The sequence below is a fragment of the Felis catus genome, chromosome B4, assembly GCF_018350175.1.
Source record: "Felis catus isolate Fca126 chromosome B4, F.catus_Fca126_mat1.0, whole genome shotgun sequence".
NCBI lineage: Eukaryota > Metazoa > Chordata > Mammalia > Carnivora > Felidae > Felis > Felis catus.
In genome coordinates this window covers 79736829-79752872 of record NC_058374.1, presented here as the reverse complement: position 1 = coordinate 79752872, position 16044 = coordinate 79736829, and the positions used below count along the sequence as shown (strand labels likewise).

The 16044-nt window shown below is 56.6% G+C and overlaps 1 protein-coding gene across 1 annotated transcript; it reads left to right on the top strand.

Annotated features, from left to right (window-relative positions):
* Positions 1–675: 675 nt before the first annotated feature.
* Positions 676–15876, top strand: MAP3K12 (mitogen-activated protein kinase kinase kinase 12). The gene is made up of 14 exons (XM_003988770.6): positions 676–850; positions 9527–10008; positions 10331–10514; positions 10694–10885; positions 11159–11317; positions 11468–11626; positions 12298–12406; positions 12632–12741; positions 12876–12992; positions 13117–13254; positions 13449–14070; positions 14257–14327; positions 14419–14692; positions 15117–15876. The coding sequence occupies exons 2-14, from the start codon at positions 9564–9566 to the stop codon at positions 15213–15215; spliced, it is 2679 nt and encodes an 892-aa protein (XP_003988819.1). The 5' UTR covers positions 676–850; positions 9527–9563; the 3' UTR covers positions 15216–15876.
* The last annotated feature ends 168 nt before the right edge of the window (positions 15877–16044 follow it).

The window sequence follows — 16044 nt, the reverse complement described above, 5'->3', positions numbered from 1 at the left end:
CAGAGCAGAACACGTATTTTTGAGTTCCAGAGCTCCAGTCTCTCCTCCCCAAAGTCTCACGACCACGGAGTCAAAAGATGTAGAGGAAATCTTGTGACCTTGGAGAGAGATCACGAAAATGTCTGAGTCTAATGAGTGTTCTGAGAACGGGTCAGGTAGTGGAGGTCCAGAGGAATGTCGGAATGATAATGAGCAACACCGAAGGGGGACGGGGCACTGAGCTGAGTGGATTCCAATTGGGTAGAACTGGAGTGGTGACAATTAGGGGAAGGAAAGCTGGCAATAGCGGTATGACAAGGGAAGCAATGCTAGAGCTCTGAGCGGGTGTGGGTGGGGGGTCCCATGTTGAGGGGCTGCTGTCTAAGCGTGTAGGAGGGAGTTTATAAGGCTGGTCATAGAGGGCTCCTACGGAATCAGCGTAAGGCCCGAGGTGCGACTGCCACCAGACACCGCCTGCAGGGAGGTGAGGGGCCCAGAAGGGCCAGGGAAGAGCCTGGAGTGCGCCGGATGGCAGCAGCAGGCTCCTTTAAGAGGCCGGCGGCTCCAGCGCAGCATCCCCCGCTCAGGGCGTGTCCGTCCCGGGGGGCCAGGGGCGGGGGCCTTGGAAGGAGCGGGAGTTCGAGCCGAGTGGGGACGGGGCTAGGGGTCGGGGGGTGGGGGGAGAAAGCTGGGGCTGACACCCGTGCACCCGGACACCGCACAAGCATCGCCTGTGGCAGCGCCCCGGGTCCGGTCGAGGGCAGCGGGGGGAGGAGAGAAGGAGGAGGAGAAGGAGGAGGAGGCGGGAGCAGCATCCGGAGCCGAGCTGCAGCAGCGCCGCCTTTTGTGCTGCGGCCGCGGAGCCCCCGAGGTGAGAGCCTGGCCGAGTTGGGGGGGGGGGGGGGGGTAGAGGGCAGGGATGGGTCCCTGTCCTGGGATCCGGGTGCAGAGGGAGGGTCGGGATGCAGATGTGGCGGGGTGGGGGAGGGTGGCGCGGGGATGCTGAGGCTGTGGGGCGGAGGAACTGGGGACCTGGACCCGACGTCTGTGGTGATGGGAAGGAGGGGAACGGAGCGGAGGGACGCCGCGGCCCAGCTTGGAGACGAAGGGCCTCTAGAGCTGGAAAGGACCGTATGGGGTGGGGGTGGGGGAGATGATTGGGGGACAGACTTAAAGGACAGCGGACAAGAGAACGTCCTCCTCTCCTCCCACTCATCCTCCAGAAGGGGAAGAGGGAAGGAGGAGGAAGACTTTGGGTCCCCTCAAGGAAGGAAAGGAAGGACGGGGGCCTGATGCGCCCACCGTCCACCTCCCCACCACCCCCACTCCCACACTCGGCCCACTGCACCTGAGGGTTATAGGCTGAGAGCACCTGTGCCTGGATGCCCAGGTGATGGTCCTCCTCCCCTTCCCTCTGATGCCCCTAATCGCCTCCAGCTGTGGCATTCACCTTCTCCATCCAGCTGTTGCTTCCTCCCCTCCCCCATTCATTTGTGGCTTTCTCCCTCTTTCTCACCTCCTGTGTCTCCCCTAACCCACTTCCCCAGCCCAGGCCTTTCAGGAACCTCCTCCCTTTCCCCCCAAACATTTCTCAAACTCCTGGGCTTAAAAATAAGCAAGAATCTGTTCCACACAGTTGTGACTCCTGATAACCATGGTGTTGGCTGAGGAGCGGGAAGAGAAGGGGTCAGAGGGTCTATAGCTAATGGACGGAAATCGGTGGGGTGCCCCTGAGCATAGAGGGAGGAGTCCCGCCTTTAGCGACTTTAACTCTGCACCTGCTCCCTCTTGGGAGGAGAGTGGGTGGGTGGCCCTCAACCAAGAGGCAGTGTGCTTGAGGTCTATGCCTCACCCAGAGTCCTCTTGGCCACAGCAGTGCCTCCCTCCAAATAACATTCCCTTCCAACTCGTGGGTTCGACTCCATGGCTCTGGGAGCTCTGATTTTCAACTTGAGGGTCATACCAAGGGAAGGCGAGCACAAGGGATTCAGGAAGGAAAGGGCTCAAGTGCTCCCTGGCCTTCCTGTCCAGACAGCAAAGTTCCCCAGAGCTTCATTCAGGCCCTGCTCTCTCCCATCTCACGCTTCAGGCTGGCCGAAATCACTTGCCCTCTCGAGCCTGCCACTCATCCGTTCTCACAGTGGGCACTGAAGTGACGCTGGGGAGACCAACAGCGTGATACCCCAACTCCAGCACCCATGAAAACACAACTAAATACCCATCCCCGGATCAAACCCCGTTATGGGCAGAGGAGGCAAGAAGTTTAAGTGAGGACTGGCTTGGACGTCCTGCGTGTCCTTACAGCTGAGGGTGACAGAAACCCTCTCAAAACCAGGTGCTGTTTCGCAGTCCTTCCCCTGGAAGTAATAATGTCATCTGGCTTTGCCAGGAAGAGGACCCTAAGTCCTAGTACCCACCGCTCCAGACTCACCCAGTGGCTTCTCACGTGTGGCCCTACCTCTCTCTTGCCTGGGCCCAGAAAGAGGAAGGGACTAGGGAGTCAACCCCTCCAGGAGCCCCTCCCCGGGCAGAAGGAGGATACTGTGGAGATGGGCCAGCAGGCCCCACGAGGGCTTCAGGAGGGGCTGGTCCCAGAGACTGGTCCGTCTGCTTCATGTGCTCCCATAAGTACCAGGGTCATCTGTGTGTTGGGGGAAAGGTGACGTGAGGAGGCAGGGACACTATCGTAGAGGCCACTCAGGATCATCCAGGATAAAAAGCCATTGGTCTTTGGTTCCGTCTTTCTTTGCTCTCCTTTTTTCCCTCGTGTTTGCCTACCTCTCTTTCCACCTGTACCCTCTCTGCTGCAGACGAGGAAAAGGGGAAGAAGGGAATCACATTTATAAAAAATCTGCTACTGCTTGTTAGGCACTTTCCGCATGGCTAATGTTTACGGGAGCTTCCTGTGTGCGAGGTACTGGGCTAGGAACTTTATTTGTATTCTCTTCCTAGCGTCAAAAACAAGACTAAGAGTTGGGTAGTGTTATCATCATCTCTATTTTAGGGATGAGGAAACTGGGGGCCCCTGGGTGGCTCAGTGGTTGAACGTCCGACTTCAGCTCAGGTCATGATCTCAGGGCTCGTGGGTTCGAGCCCCACGTCAGGATCTGCACTGGCAGCACGAAGCCTGCTTGGGATTCTGTCTGTCCCCTCCTCTCCCTGCCCTTCCCCTGCTCGCACTTTCTCTCTCAAAAATGAAAAAAAAAAACATTTATTAAAAGCAAAAAAAGTCATCTGTTCAAAGTCTGAAAAGCAGTTAGTGGCAAGAGCTTAGGTCTTGAACCCGGGCCTGCTGCCCCAGGCCTGTCTTCTTAGCCACCACGTTATATACTGTGGTGCCACTGTGCCCTTTCAGAGAGAAGAAACGGGTTTGTTCAGAAGCCTCTTACTCCAGGTTGCCCACCTGGCCCGGAGCAGAGACAGGACCTCAACCAAGCCTCTCTGATTCTCAGGCCACCCACCCTCCCCGGAGAGCACACTGTCCCAAGTTAGATGACAGGAATGGATGAGCACTCTGAATTTTTATTTCCTCATTTTCAATTCAAAATCGATTTTTTATTATTTTATTTTTTTAAGTCTATTTATTTGTTTTGAGAGAGAACAAATGAGCAGGGGAGGGGCAGAGAAGGGGAGAGAGAGAGAGACTCCCAAGCAGGCTCCATGCTATCAGCCCAGAGCCCAATATGGGGCTCAAACTCCCCAACCGTGAGATCACCACCCAAGCCGAGATCAAGAGTCGAACGCTTAACCGACTGAGCCACCCAGGTACCCCAGTTTGTTATTATTTTAGAAATAATTCAAAGTTATTACTGAAATATTAGAAAAAATCAGTAAGTCATAAGAGAAAAATAAAAACACCCACATCCCCCCTACTTAGAAACTGTTACACTTTGGTATCTGTCCTTCCAGATCGATCAATCGATCAATCTTTATTTCTTTATTATTTTTTGTCTTCCACATCTTTTTAAATGTGCACCCCCACTCAGGAGCTATTTGTTTGAATGTGCTGAACTTCTTCCAGGTCCACCTGAGGGCCTGAGTAGGAGGGACCCTGTGGCCCTTCATACCTTGCTCCTACCCCTCCCTCCCCTTCGCTTCTGACCTCAAAGGGTAGGGCTGAGGGGTGATCCTGGGCCACACTGGCCAGGGGTTGAGTATGGAGTGCAGGCCTTCTCCCTTAGCCGAGAGGGGATGGAAAGGTAGGCTTTGCAGAGGAAGGACTGAGGATCTGGAGGGGCAGTGGCTGGGGACTCTAGCACACCACTGCCATTGTGACCTGCTTTCTCTGGAGCCTGAGGTCAAGATTTGTCCTGGGGAAGTAGAAGGTCAGAGACCAAGTCTCCCTTTTTCTGGTCAGACAGAAGAGATGGCCTCTCCAGAATCCACAAAGAGAGACCTGGTGGCCAGCCAACCAGGAAGACAAAGCCAGGAGCCAGGCACTGTGTTCAAGGCATTCCCCACATCATCTTAACCCATCCCCCCACCCCATAAGATAGGGTTGGGAGTCTTGGAGGGATTATGGTCTTTAACTGGTGGCAAAACTGAGGTTCTGGCTCTGATCTCTCCAAGTCCAAAGTTGGCTCCTTTTTCCTAAACGGCCCTGCCACCTCCCCCAGCCCTGTCGCTGCCCAGCCTGCTGGAAGAAGAGGTGGTGGCAGCTAGGGGGTCTCCGGGCTTGACCTGTATATGGCCCCGGGGGGGGGGGGGAACGGCTGGATTTAGAGGTGATCCCCAGTGTACCCCAGGTTCTCAGGGGGAGACATTTCCCCCTCATGCAGGTATTGAGAAAGCTGTAGTTCTTTCCCTGTGTGAAGAACTTTGTATTCAAAATTTAGAAAAACAGCTGCTGCCAGTGGCCAGGAGGCAAGGTCAGGAGAGGTCGCAGTCCCTTACCCTGTCAGGAGCTCCAAAGCCGGCAGAGGTGGAACTAGCGTCCCAACATCTTGGGTCTCCTTTCCCTGCGAAGACCTGCCTTCCCACCCCCACTGGAGAGAGCCGGGGAGTCTTCCTTTTATTCTTGAGTGCACAACCAGGTTCAGGACAGGGGTGAGTGCTCAGTGTGAAAGCCCGCAATTTAGACAGATGGCCTTGCCTCTCCACCGAGCCCCCAAGACTGCCAGACATGCAGCTTGGCCTTGAGATTCTGCTGTTAGAACAGGACATCACAGGAAAGAACTCAAAGGGTTCCCTGGCCACAAGCCTCCAGCACCTCAGACGGGAGACTCCAGGAGGAAGAATAAACGGGGGGACCTCCCTGCCCCCATCCCCACCACAGGCTCCTGAGGGGGCACTCTGGGAATCACCAGCAAAGCAGAGGATCTGGTAGCTGAAACTGAATTAGGACCTCCCAGGGTGTCCGGAGAGCCTCTTCCCCTGGCGGATGTATAGTTTAGGGACCACTCTGTCCCCTCACCCAATCTGGAGTTCTGCACAGTAAGCACTTGGTAAATACGGTTGACAAAATGACAGAGATATCCACCCCCTCCTGTCACATCCCTGCCCTCCCCCCATGCTCTGCATAATTGATGGCTAGGGAGACAGCTCCCCTCCCCCAGGGTGACTGAATGTCTAGGCCAGGGGCTCCAAGCCCGCGATCTGCCCCCAAAGCCCTGGCGCCAAGGCCCAGCTGGGGGGGAGGGGGACAGTGGGACACAGCTGGCAGGTTGGAGATAAAGGAAACCGTGAGGGGGTGTGTTGGGAGAGGAATCTCCAGTTGACTGCAGCTCCCTGGGGGCTGCGCTTCCCCTTACTCCCTCAGGTCAGTCTGGATGGGCCACATTAGTCAAAGAACAGGATGGGGGCTGGCCTCAGGAGCCTGGCTAGACTCCCTCCTTCTCCCTGGGTCCCATCTCGTACTTCGGGTACTCCCACCGCCCTAAAGACAAGCAGGTGAAATGGCTTCTCTCTCGGTCTCCCCAGTTGCTAGTCCTGGATACCGGAGGGGCCTCTGGGGAAGCCTGGTGACCTGGAGGGAGGCTTGGCGGCAAGTGTCTGAGCATTGTCATCCTAGTGGCCGAACACCCTGCGAGGGCTGAAAACTTCCTTTTAAAACCTAGGTGTTGTGCCTAGTCAAGGCTCAGCTTCTAAATAGGAAAGAACTGGGAACGGCGCAGATGGTCTCCGCGTTTTCCAGTTCTTTCTCAGCTACTTTTCCTCAGCGTCCTCTCTGCTTTTCACATCCAGTTGTTCAGTCCATCCTTCCCAGATTTGATTCTGCCTGCGCTTCGCTCTGTTTCAGTCTCTGTGAATCTCTCAGCTCGTCCCTCCCTCCCTGGGTGTGCCTGTGGCCCTTTCTGTGTCCGTCTCCCTATCTCCCCATCTCCTGCTTTCTCTGTGGCACTGCACCCCCGATGCCAACCCAAGTCGGCTCTCCCTCCTCTCGGTGCCCCGGCTGAAGATTTGTCTGCATGACGGGTCAAGGGAGGTATGCGAAGGAGGGGAGCACGCAAGCGGCCGGCGGAGGGCACCGGGGTCCATCCCCGCAGCCCTCCCGGTAATCGGCACATGGGCCTGCCCGGGTCAGGGGCGGGGCCCAGGCGCAGCCCCGCCCCCGCCGCCGTCGCCGCTCACTGCTCACGTGACTCCGGGCTAATCTTGTCCTGGTGACTTCACACGCCGCCTCGGGCCCAGTCGTCATGGTTACGCCGCAGCGCCCAGCGCTTCCCCCAACCCGCTGTGTCCCCTCCCCTTCCCCGCCCGGACCCCCTCCTTCCGCCACCGCCGGGCCCCCGCCTGGTCCCAGCCACGCGCCCCGCGCCACGTGATGGCCGGGAAGGAGGTCGGGAAGGGGGAGGGGGCGCCGGGGCCGTAACCCCTTCGTCCCCGCCTCGAAGGGCCCTCGTTGGGGCTTCCCGCGGGACCTGCCAGCGGCCCAATCCCTCCTGCCCTCCTCGCTGGGCACCTGCCCGGCGGGAGCGCTTGGGGGGCACAGGCGAAAGCCCTCGGGTCCTGCAGAGTAAATCCCTGGCTTGTGTTTGTCTTTGGCATTGCAGTGTGCATCTAACCCCTCCGAGGCGCCGATAGCTTGTAACATATGTTGAGGATTGAGAGGCTGGGTCTGTGACTTCAGCTTTCTGAGCCTTAGTTTCCTGCAGAATATAAAGGGACCAATGGTAACGGCTCCTTCCCTGGATGGTGGCGAAGAGCCAGGGAGCTACTGAGTACGTGGTGTAGGGACGGTCTTGAAGCCCACCGTCCTGCCAGCGCACCTGATGCCTGGCGAAGCCCTGGTATCCCGTGCGCGAAAGCTAGGGGCTCTCCAGGAGTCCAGGCTCTCAGAGGAGTCAGACACGCCTGAACACACCGTGCATCCAGGATAATAGGAGCCATGACGGGGAAAGCACGGGGGGGGGGGGGGGCTGTGCCAGCCCCAGAAGGGACATGAACTCAGAGTGGCGGGGAGAGGGAGGAAGAAGACTTCGAGGATGGAGATTTGGAGAGATGGGGCTTGAGAAGAGAAGGCCTGGGGGTGGAGCTTGAGCCTCTTCCTGGCTAAGGCACCCTGGGCAGATTATCCAATACCTCTGTCACTAGGGGTGAGTTTCATTTTGAGGATTAAATGAGTTAATGCGCCTACTGACAGAGGCTAACATACATAGGAAGCCTTCCATAAGAGTTAGCCGTTATTATTAGATGTCCTGGCACAAAAGCCCGACGGTATCCTGGTATCAGGCACAGTTCTGTATGGCCCGGGTACCAACAGCAGTGGGAGAGGAGGCTGGGGAGGGACCAGAGCGTGGAGATGAGGCTAGGCTGCTGGACCAAGGGCAGTGAGGGTCACTAAAGGGTTTGAAACTGAAGAGGGGGTCCTGGCCAATCTGTGTTTTAGAAAGATCCTTGAAAGGGCTGGTGGAAAATGAAGCAGGGGGAGCCAAGAAAGTATAGGAGACTACGAGTCAGTTGTTCTGGGCTAAGTGACGCAGCTAACGAGGCCTGAACTAAGACAGTAATGTAGGACTCAAGAGAATAGAATGGCACTGGGTCAGCTTTACAGATGGCCAGATTCAAGTAGGAACCACCTGAGGTGCTTGTTACATATGCGGGTTCTAGGCCCACCCCACACCCAATGAAAAAGTCCTTGAGAGGCCTGGAAACCTGTTACAAGAGCTGAGACCATCCGAGGTGCCAAACCTCTAGGTCTATACGTGTCATCATCCAGTGACCCCTTTTTATGTGTGGATTCCTGTCCCTCCTCGCCCGTTGTGATTCCGAGGCTCTGGTGCAAGGGTTCGGGGAGGACCCTATTCTGAGGAACAGTTAGAGGATCCCTGCCCTCAGGAATCCTCACATCCCATGATTTGTTAGCTCACTGGAGGTGGAGGGAGACAAGACCAGGGCTCCAGCTGTCAAGCTCTGGGCAGGTTTGGGATAGGTTGAAGAATTCGCTGTGCCTGAGAGCTTGCTTACCCCTTTGTACCGTTGGAGAAATTGAGGCCCGGATCCAGTTTGCCCGAGGTCACACAGCCAGGAAGTGGCAAAGGCTAGAATTCAGATTTTTTTTTTTTTTTTTTTTTTGGTTTAATGGTTACTTTTTAAATAGCACCTGGTTACAAATTGGGACACATCTCCCCTGTCTGGAAAGCTGGTCCTTGGTTTGGGCAGCTGGGGATGGGAATGGAGAAAGAGGAAAGGAGACGGGGCCTTCTGTAACCACCCCGCTGGGGGAGCAGCAGATCAGGTGGCAGTGCTAAGGGGGGTGAAGCAGTAGGCAACCTCGTTCTGACACCACTTCTGTACCTGCTTTGGGTCCGCCTTTGCCCCCAGCTGTGTGTGTGTCCCCCCCCCCCCCCCCCCCCGTCGGGGACAGGAGAGCTGATTGGTTGCAGGCTTCACTTACTGGCGAGGCCCGGGTGTGTACCCGTGAGCCCTGGAGAGGGGGAGACCCAGATGGGAGCCCTGAGTGTGCCTTGGGATGACTCTCACCCGAGTTTAGTGTCCCTGAGAGGCCTCGGCTGTTTCACGTGTAAGTACACGAGCGGGAGCCCCGGTGCAGCACCGGTATGTGGGAGGCCCAGGAACGTCATCGAAGAGTGCCTGAGCGTCACTCGCCTGTGCCTCAGTGCGAGGGAGATCTAAGTGTGTGCCTACTGTGTGTCTAAGGTTGAGACTCAAAACATGCATGCCTGAGAGACCTTTATGTGACCTGTGTGTGTGCATGGGAGCTTCAAGTGGAAGAAAACTGAGCTCCGGAGGGGACTTTCAGTAATCTTACAAGGCTAAGGGAATTAGTCTGTGACCAGAGTACTTGAGTTTCAGACCTATCTTACCAGTATGTACGTACCTGAGTGGGGCTGTTACCTGTGTCTGCTTGAAAATGATACTCAGGTATGTTACTAATAGATGCTTGAGAGCCAGCTTGTGGATCGGGTTCCTCAGAGGGGTCCCAGGTGAAACGTGGAGGGTACCCGAGGGCGAGGGAGGCTGAGTGTGGTTTCCAGGAGGGCTGTGGTGAGCCCAGATCCCCCACCCAGGCCTCCCTGCCTCTGGGGTGAGCGTTCCAAGCTGGCGCACCTCGGGCCCACCGTCCCTCCTTCCTTTGTTTCCATAGGGCCCACCGCCGGCCACCACACCGGGCCCCAGAGGCCATGGCCTGCCTCCACGAGACCCGCACACCCTCCCCTTCCTTTGGGGGTTTCGTGTCCACCCTAAGTGAGGCGTCCATGCGCAAGCTCGACCCAGACACTTCCGACTGCACCCCCGAGAAGGACCTGACGCCCACCCAGTGTGTACTTCGAGATGTGGTGCCGCTCAGCGGGCAGGGTGGGGGCGGACCCAGCCCCTCCCCAGGCGGAGAGCCACCCCCCGAGCCTTTTGCCAATAGTGTCCTGCAGCTTCACGAGCAGGATGCAGGGGGCCCAGGGGGAGCCACTGGGTCCCCTGAGAGTCGGGCGTCCAGAGTTCGAGCAGATGAGGTGCGGCTGCAGTGCCAGAGTGGCAGTGGCTTCCTGGAAGGGCTCTTCGGCTGCCTGCGCCCCGTCTGGACCATGATTGGCAAAGCCTACTCCACCGAGCACAAGCAGCAGCAGGAAGGTAGGCCGCGTCTTCGCGGGGGCCCGTCTCACCGAGATCTGTGGGCCCTCGCCGCCTCATCACCTGATGACCCTTTGCTTCCCCGAGCCCAGCCACGGCCCCTTATCCGTCCACCAGCCGCCGACTTCCCTGCCTCGTAGGATGCCCGTCTGTTCCCACAGCGGGTCCCCCAAACCTAGTCTTCTTGGTCTGCTTTGGCTGCTTTTCAGCCTCGGCCGCCCTGAGTCACTTCGGCCGGCCCAGCGCTTTCCCCCCGCCTGCCCATCACAAGGCCGAGTGTGGCTTTCTCTGAGCCTTGTGGCACTGTGCCTCCTGTTCACAGACCTTTGGGAGGTCCCCTTTGAGGAAATCCTGGATCTGCAGTGGGTGGGCTCAGGGGCCCAGGGCGCTGTCTTCCTGGGGCGCTTCCACGGGGAGGAGGTGGCTGTGAAGAAGGTACGGGACCTGAAGGAGACTGACATCAAGCACCTCCGAAAGCTGAAGCACCCCAACATCATCACCTTCAAGTAAGGGCCAGGGCAGGGGCCACTCTGCTGTGGGCAGGGACCTGCCTGGGCAGCAGGGATCAACTCCGCCTTTTCCTAGAGACGATGCCCGAACAGGCTGGGTGGGAACGGGGGCTCCAAGTGTGAATCAGGGGAGTGCTGGGCTGGCTGAGGCCCTCACACCGCCGTTTGGCCCCCAGGGGCGTGTGCACCCAGGCTCCCTGCTACTGCATCCTCATGGAGTTCTGCGCCCAGGGCCAGCTGTACGAGGTACTGCGGGCCGGCCGCCCTGTCACCCCCTCATTGCTGGTTGACTGGTCCATGGGCATCGCCGGTGGCATGAACTACCTGCACCTGCACAAGATTATCCATAGAGACCTCAAGTCCCCCAAGTGAGTAAGCAAGCACGCACAGAGCAGCTGGTGCGCGTGGTCTCCTGCAGGTGACCCCACCTCTTAGCGTAGCCGTGTCCCAGCTTCCAGACCCTGTCCTAAGCTCATGTGGCCGTCTCAAAAACCCCTCTCAAATGACAGTCCTGTCTCGGGAGGGCCGTGGCAAGTCCCCTACCTCTGGGTGTCCCAAGGGACTTCACACAGGAAGTTAGCTGCTGCAGCTAGATGAGGTGCGGAGGGGCCTGGACCCCAGCTGACTACGATCTTTACCAGCATGCTAATCACGTACGACGATGTGGTGAAGATCTCCGATTTTGGCACTTCCAAGGAGCTGAGTGACAAGAGCACCAAGATGTCCTTTGCAGGGACAGTAGCCTGGATGGCCCCTGAAGTGATCCGCAATGAGCCTGTGTCTGAGAAGGTCGACATCTGGTGAGGGCCAGGTTGAGGACTGCGACTGGCAGGTGGCCAGCCCCGGGGAAGGAGGGAGCTTCGGGGGCCTGAGGCAAGGAGAGGAGCCTGACAGCCAGGGCCTCTCAAGGGAGCCCCTCCCAAGGGATGTCCCCTCTTATCTATCCCCAGGTCCTTTGGTGTGGTGCTGTGGGAACTGCTGACTGGAGAGATCCCCTACAAAGACGTGGATTCCTCAGCCATCATCTGGGGCGTAGGAAGCAACAGTCTCCATCTGCCTGTGCCCTCCAGCTGCCCGGACGGCTTCAAAATCCTGCTTCGCCAGTGCTGGTAAGGGTGGCCTGGCAAAGCTGGGAACACAGGGTTGTTGCTGATGATTAGCCAGCACCTAGGACCCAGGCATCCCGACCCAGAATCCTGAACACAGAAAAAGGGACAGACCTCCCTCACATGGCTTTCCAAGGCCCCTGGATTCAGGGCACGGGTCAAGGGGACTGCAGTTTCCAGCAGAGTGTTGCTGGACTGATCCAGAACCTGTGAGGGTACAGTAGATCGCGCAGTGCAACACTGAGCTAGTGGCATCCTCGTCTGTAAAACAGGGACACCAGTGTCTGCCATCCAGAGCTGCTCTGGTGCGCCTGCGAAGGGCAGGCACGGCTGCCCAGCATGGGGGTTTGAGCCTCAAGTTGGCCGCCCTAGAACTCAGGAAGGAGGAGGGCCTTGGACTCCCGTTTGGGACCTAGACTCTGAAGGGAGGGTTGAAGATTTCTAATCTTTGGTTAACCATTTCCCACAGTAGGTTTCTTTTAATGGAATGAACTCAGAAAAAGGTGTTTTGGCAAACAACTTGGAACAGGATTAGATAGGCTTCCTTACTGCGGGACTTTTGTCACAGAGTACATTCTAGGATTCTCCAGGACGTGCTTTGGAGGATGCCCTAGTTCCTTTCTGGTCTTCTCTGAAATAATCCCTTTGTCTCCTCCAAACTCCATTCCCTCCAGGAACAGCAAGCCACGAAATCGTCCATCATTCCGTCAGATCCTGCTGCATCTGGACATAGCCTCAGCCGACGTCCTCTCCACACCCCAGGAGACTTACTTTAAGTCCCAGGTGTGCTATGGGTGGAAAAGGAATACCTCAACTCCTGCCCTGTGGGGAGGCGGGGAAGGGCCGACTGGATGGCAGGTTAGCTCTTTAAGAGGGCCGAGACCCCATCTTGACCAGTCCTACACCTACTCCCCTCTTGCTCCTGGTCTGTAGCAGGGCAGCACCTGTATAGGCTTCCTACGGGTGTGAGGTCGGTCCCTCACCCCTCATTGTCTGTCCACCCCCTAGGCAGAGTGGCGCGAAGAGGTAAAGCTGCACTTTGAAAAAATTAAGTCAGAAGGGACCTGTCTGCACCGCCTAGAAGAGGAGCTGGTGATGCGGAGGCGGGAGGAGCTCAGGTGTGTGCCTGTGTCTGGGAAGGGGACACCTTCTGTCTGGACAGCAGGGACCGTGGACCAGTTCCCAGAGACTGGGACAGATTACGGCACCAGGTGACGCTAGGTCACCCAGGAGACCCTTCTGCCTGTTTCAGACACGCCTTGGACATCAGGGAGCACTATGAAAGGAAGTTGGAGAGAGCCAACAACCTGTACATGGAACTTAACGCACTCATGCTGCAGCTGGAGCTCAAGGAGCGGGAGCTGCTCAGGTAACCACGTGCTCCCCGTGCATCCGATCTCCAGTCTTCGTGGAGCAGTGTGTGACGCAGTGAACCTCTTGAGCCTGGGTCCCCCTTTCTGACCACCTGCCCAACTGAGGTGTCTGGTCTTTAGGAGGGAACAAGCTTTAGAGAGGAGATGCCCAGGTCTGCTGAAGTCACACCCTTCCCGAGGCCTCCTGCATGGGAACACGATGGAGAAGCTCATCAAGAAGAGGAACGTCCCACAGAAACTGTCACCCCACAGTAAAAGGTGGGACCAGAGTTCACAAGTGCCAAGGTTTAAGAATGGTAAGGGGAATGCCGGAGGCATGGGTAGAGGTCAAGGAGGCCAGGAAGATTGATCTATAGGTGGGGAGATGTGCTTCATACTACCCAAGGTTACGGAGGGCTTTCAGTGGGTCAATTTGTGAATCTCAGACTTGTACTTTTTCCCTCTTCCCCCAGGCCAGATATCCTCAAGACTGAATCTTTGCTACCTAAACTTGATGCTGCCCTGAGTGGGGTGGGGCTTCCTGGGTGTCCTAAGGGCCCTCCCTCGCCAGGACGGACTCGCCGTGGGAAGACTCGTCACCGCAAGGCCAGCGCCAAGGGCAGCTGCGGAGACCTGCCTGGGCTTCGTGCAGCTTTGCCGCCCCATGAACCTGGGGGACCAGGAAGCCCAGGGGGGCTAGGAGGGGGACCCTCAGCCTGGGAGGCCTGCCCTCCAGCCCTCCGTGGGCTCCACCATGACCTCCTGCTACGAAAGATGTCGTCATCGTCCCCGGATCTGCTGTCAGCAGCACTGGGAGCCCGGGGCCGAGGGGCCACGGGGGGAGCAGGGGATCCTGGCTCACCACCTCCAGCCCGGGGAGACACCCCGCCGAGTGAGGGCTCAGCACCTGGCTCCACCAGCCCAGATTCACCTGGGGGAGCCAAAGGGGAGCCACCTCCACCAGTAGGGCCTGGTGACGTAGGGCTGCTGGGAACTGGAAGGGAAGGGACAGCGGGACGGGGAGGAAGCCGGGCTGGGTCCCAACACTTGACCCCAGCTGCACTGCTGTACAGGGCTGCTGTCACCCGAAGCCAGGTAAAGTATGGGGTGGTTCCTAAGCTCTTTTCCTTTCCTTGTTCTCCCTGGGACCCCCAGTCCGTAACTCATTTCCCATATTAGGTTTTCATCTTAAACCATTCCCTACTTAACCCTTATGACTACGTCCCCTCCTTGAGTCCTCGCTGACCTCTTTTGACCACAGTCCCCTCATCTCTCCTGTAGAAACGTGGCATCTCATCAGAGGAAGAGGAAGGAGAAGTGGACAGTGAGGTAGAGCTGACATCGAGCCAGAGGTGAGTGACACAGTACAGGAGGCAGTGACACGGTCTTTCTTCTTGGGCTGCAAGGCATGCTGACTGTAGCCCCTGCCTCCCCAACATTCAGGTGGCCTCAGGGTCTGAACATGCGCCAGTCACTATCCACCTTCAGCTCAGAGAATCCATCTGATGGGGAGGAGGGCACAGCCAGTGAGCCTTCCCCCAGTGGCACACCTGAAGTCGGCAGTACCAACACGGATGAGCGGCCGGATGAGCGGTCTGATGACATGTGTTCCCAGGGCTCAGAAATCCCACTGGACCCACCTGCTTCAGAGGTGGTTCCTGGCCCCGAACCCAGCTCCTCATCCATCCCACACCAGGACCTACCCAGAGGGGAGCAGGTAAGTCACAGAAACAGCTAGGTATTAAGGGGCAGATGCTTAGTCATTTGGGATCTACTGGGTAAACAGGAGCAGAGGCCAGAAAGCTAGGTATTTAGCCTCCAAGTCACTCAGCAGCTGAGCCCAGTTCCCTCCCTATCAAAGAGCAAACATCCACATGGTAGAATTTGAGAGGCCCTAGGATAGAGCACATAGTATGGTTAGTAGGTTAGCAGCGTTGCTTGTATGTATAAATTGCAGCCAAGAGCAATCCTGAAACCAGGAGTCTGGTGCCTTGGTAATGGCCTGAGCAAAGATCTGAAGCAGTGAGGTCTGAACTGCTGGCTGTTACAGAAACCTCAGTGAAGGATCTTGAAGGAATCTGTTTTCTTTGTAATGCCAAGAGATGCTGAGCCTCACTTCACTGCATTTCTACTCTTCACAGGGCCCTCCCAATTCTGAGGACTCAGACTGTGACAGCACTGAACTGGACAACTCCAACAGTGGTGAAACCTTGCAGCCTCCAGCCTCCCTCCCTCCATGAAAGCCACTCTTATTCCTGTACATAGAGAAATATTTATATAAATAATATATAAGCGCCACATAATCAACAGAGAAAGATGGGGCTGTCCCAGCCTTAAGTCAGGCTCAAGGGAGTCTGACCCCTGACCAATTCACCTGAAACTCTAGGGATACTGGCAGCTGTGGAAGTGAAGGACAAGCACTACCCTAGAGCTGTGGGTGCGGGCAAACTGGCCCCTTCCTGCTTCACCCCATTATGTTCAGCAAGCGGTAAGGCAATAGAAAAGCCAGACTTGCCTCTTATGTTCCTCTATACTCTTTCCCCCTGACCCTGGGGAGGAGGAAAGGGAGCCACTTAGACTGCACTTTTTTTTCCCCCCTCTGTTTACTCTGTTTACACATTTTGCACTTGGGAGGAGGGAGGCTAAGGCTGGGTCCTCCCCTCGGAGGTTTCTCAGGTGGCAATGTAACTAATTTCTTTGTCCCTCCATTTCTCTGCCCAAGCCCTGGCTTAGGGCCTAGGGGGAGTTTAGGAGATTGTGAAAGCATGTGATGGCTCAGGCTGAAGAAATGGGATGTTGTTTTAAGTCCCTGCTTTTATCCTGGTGCCTGATTGGGGTGGGGACTGTCATATTGTAACCCCTGTGAAAAATCTTAAAATATAACCACTCCATGCAGGCCCAGCTGTTGAGGGTTTTTTTGATGAACGTATGGGGTAGTACATATGGGCAAGTAGGAGCCTTAGGCTCCATACATTATCTGAGACTCTGGACAAGTTACAAATTATTCCCTCCTTTTATGTGTGTGTGTTTTTTTTTTTTTTTTTTTACTAAATGAACATCACTTAAAGT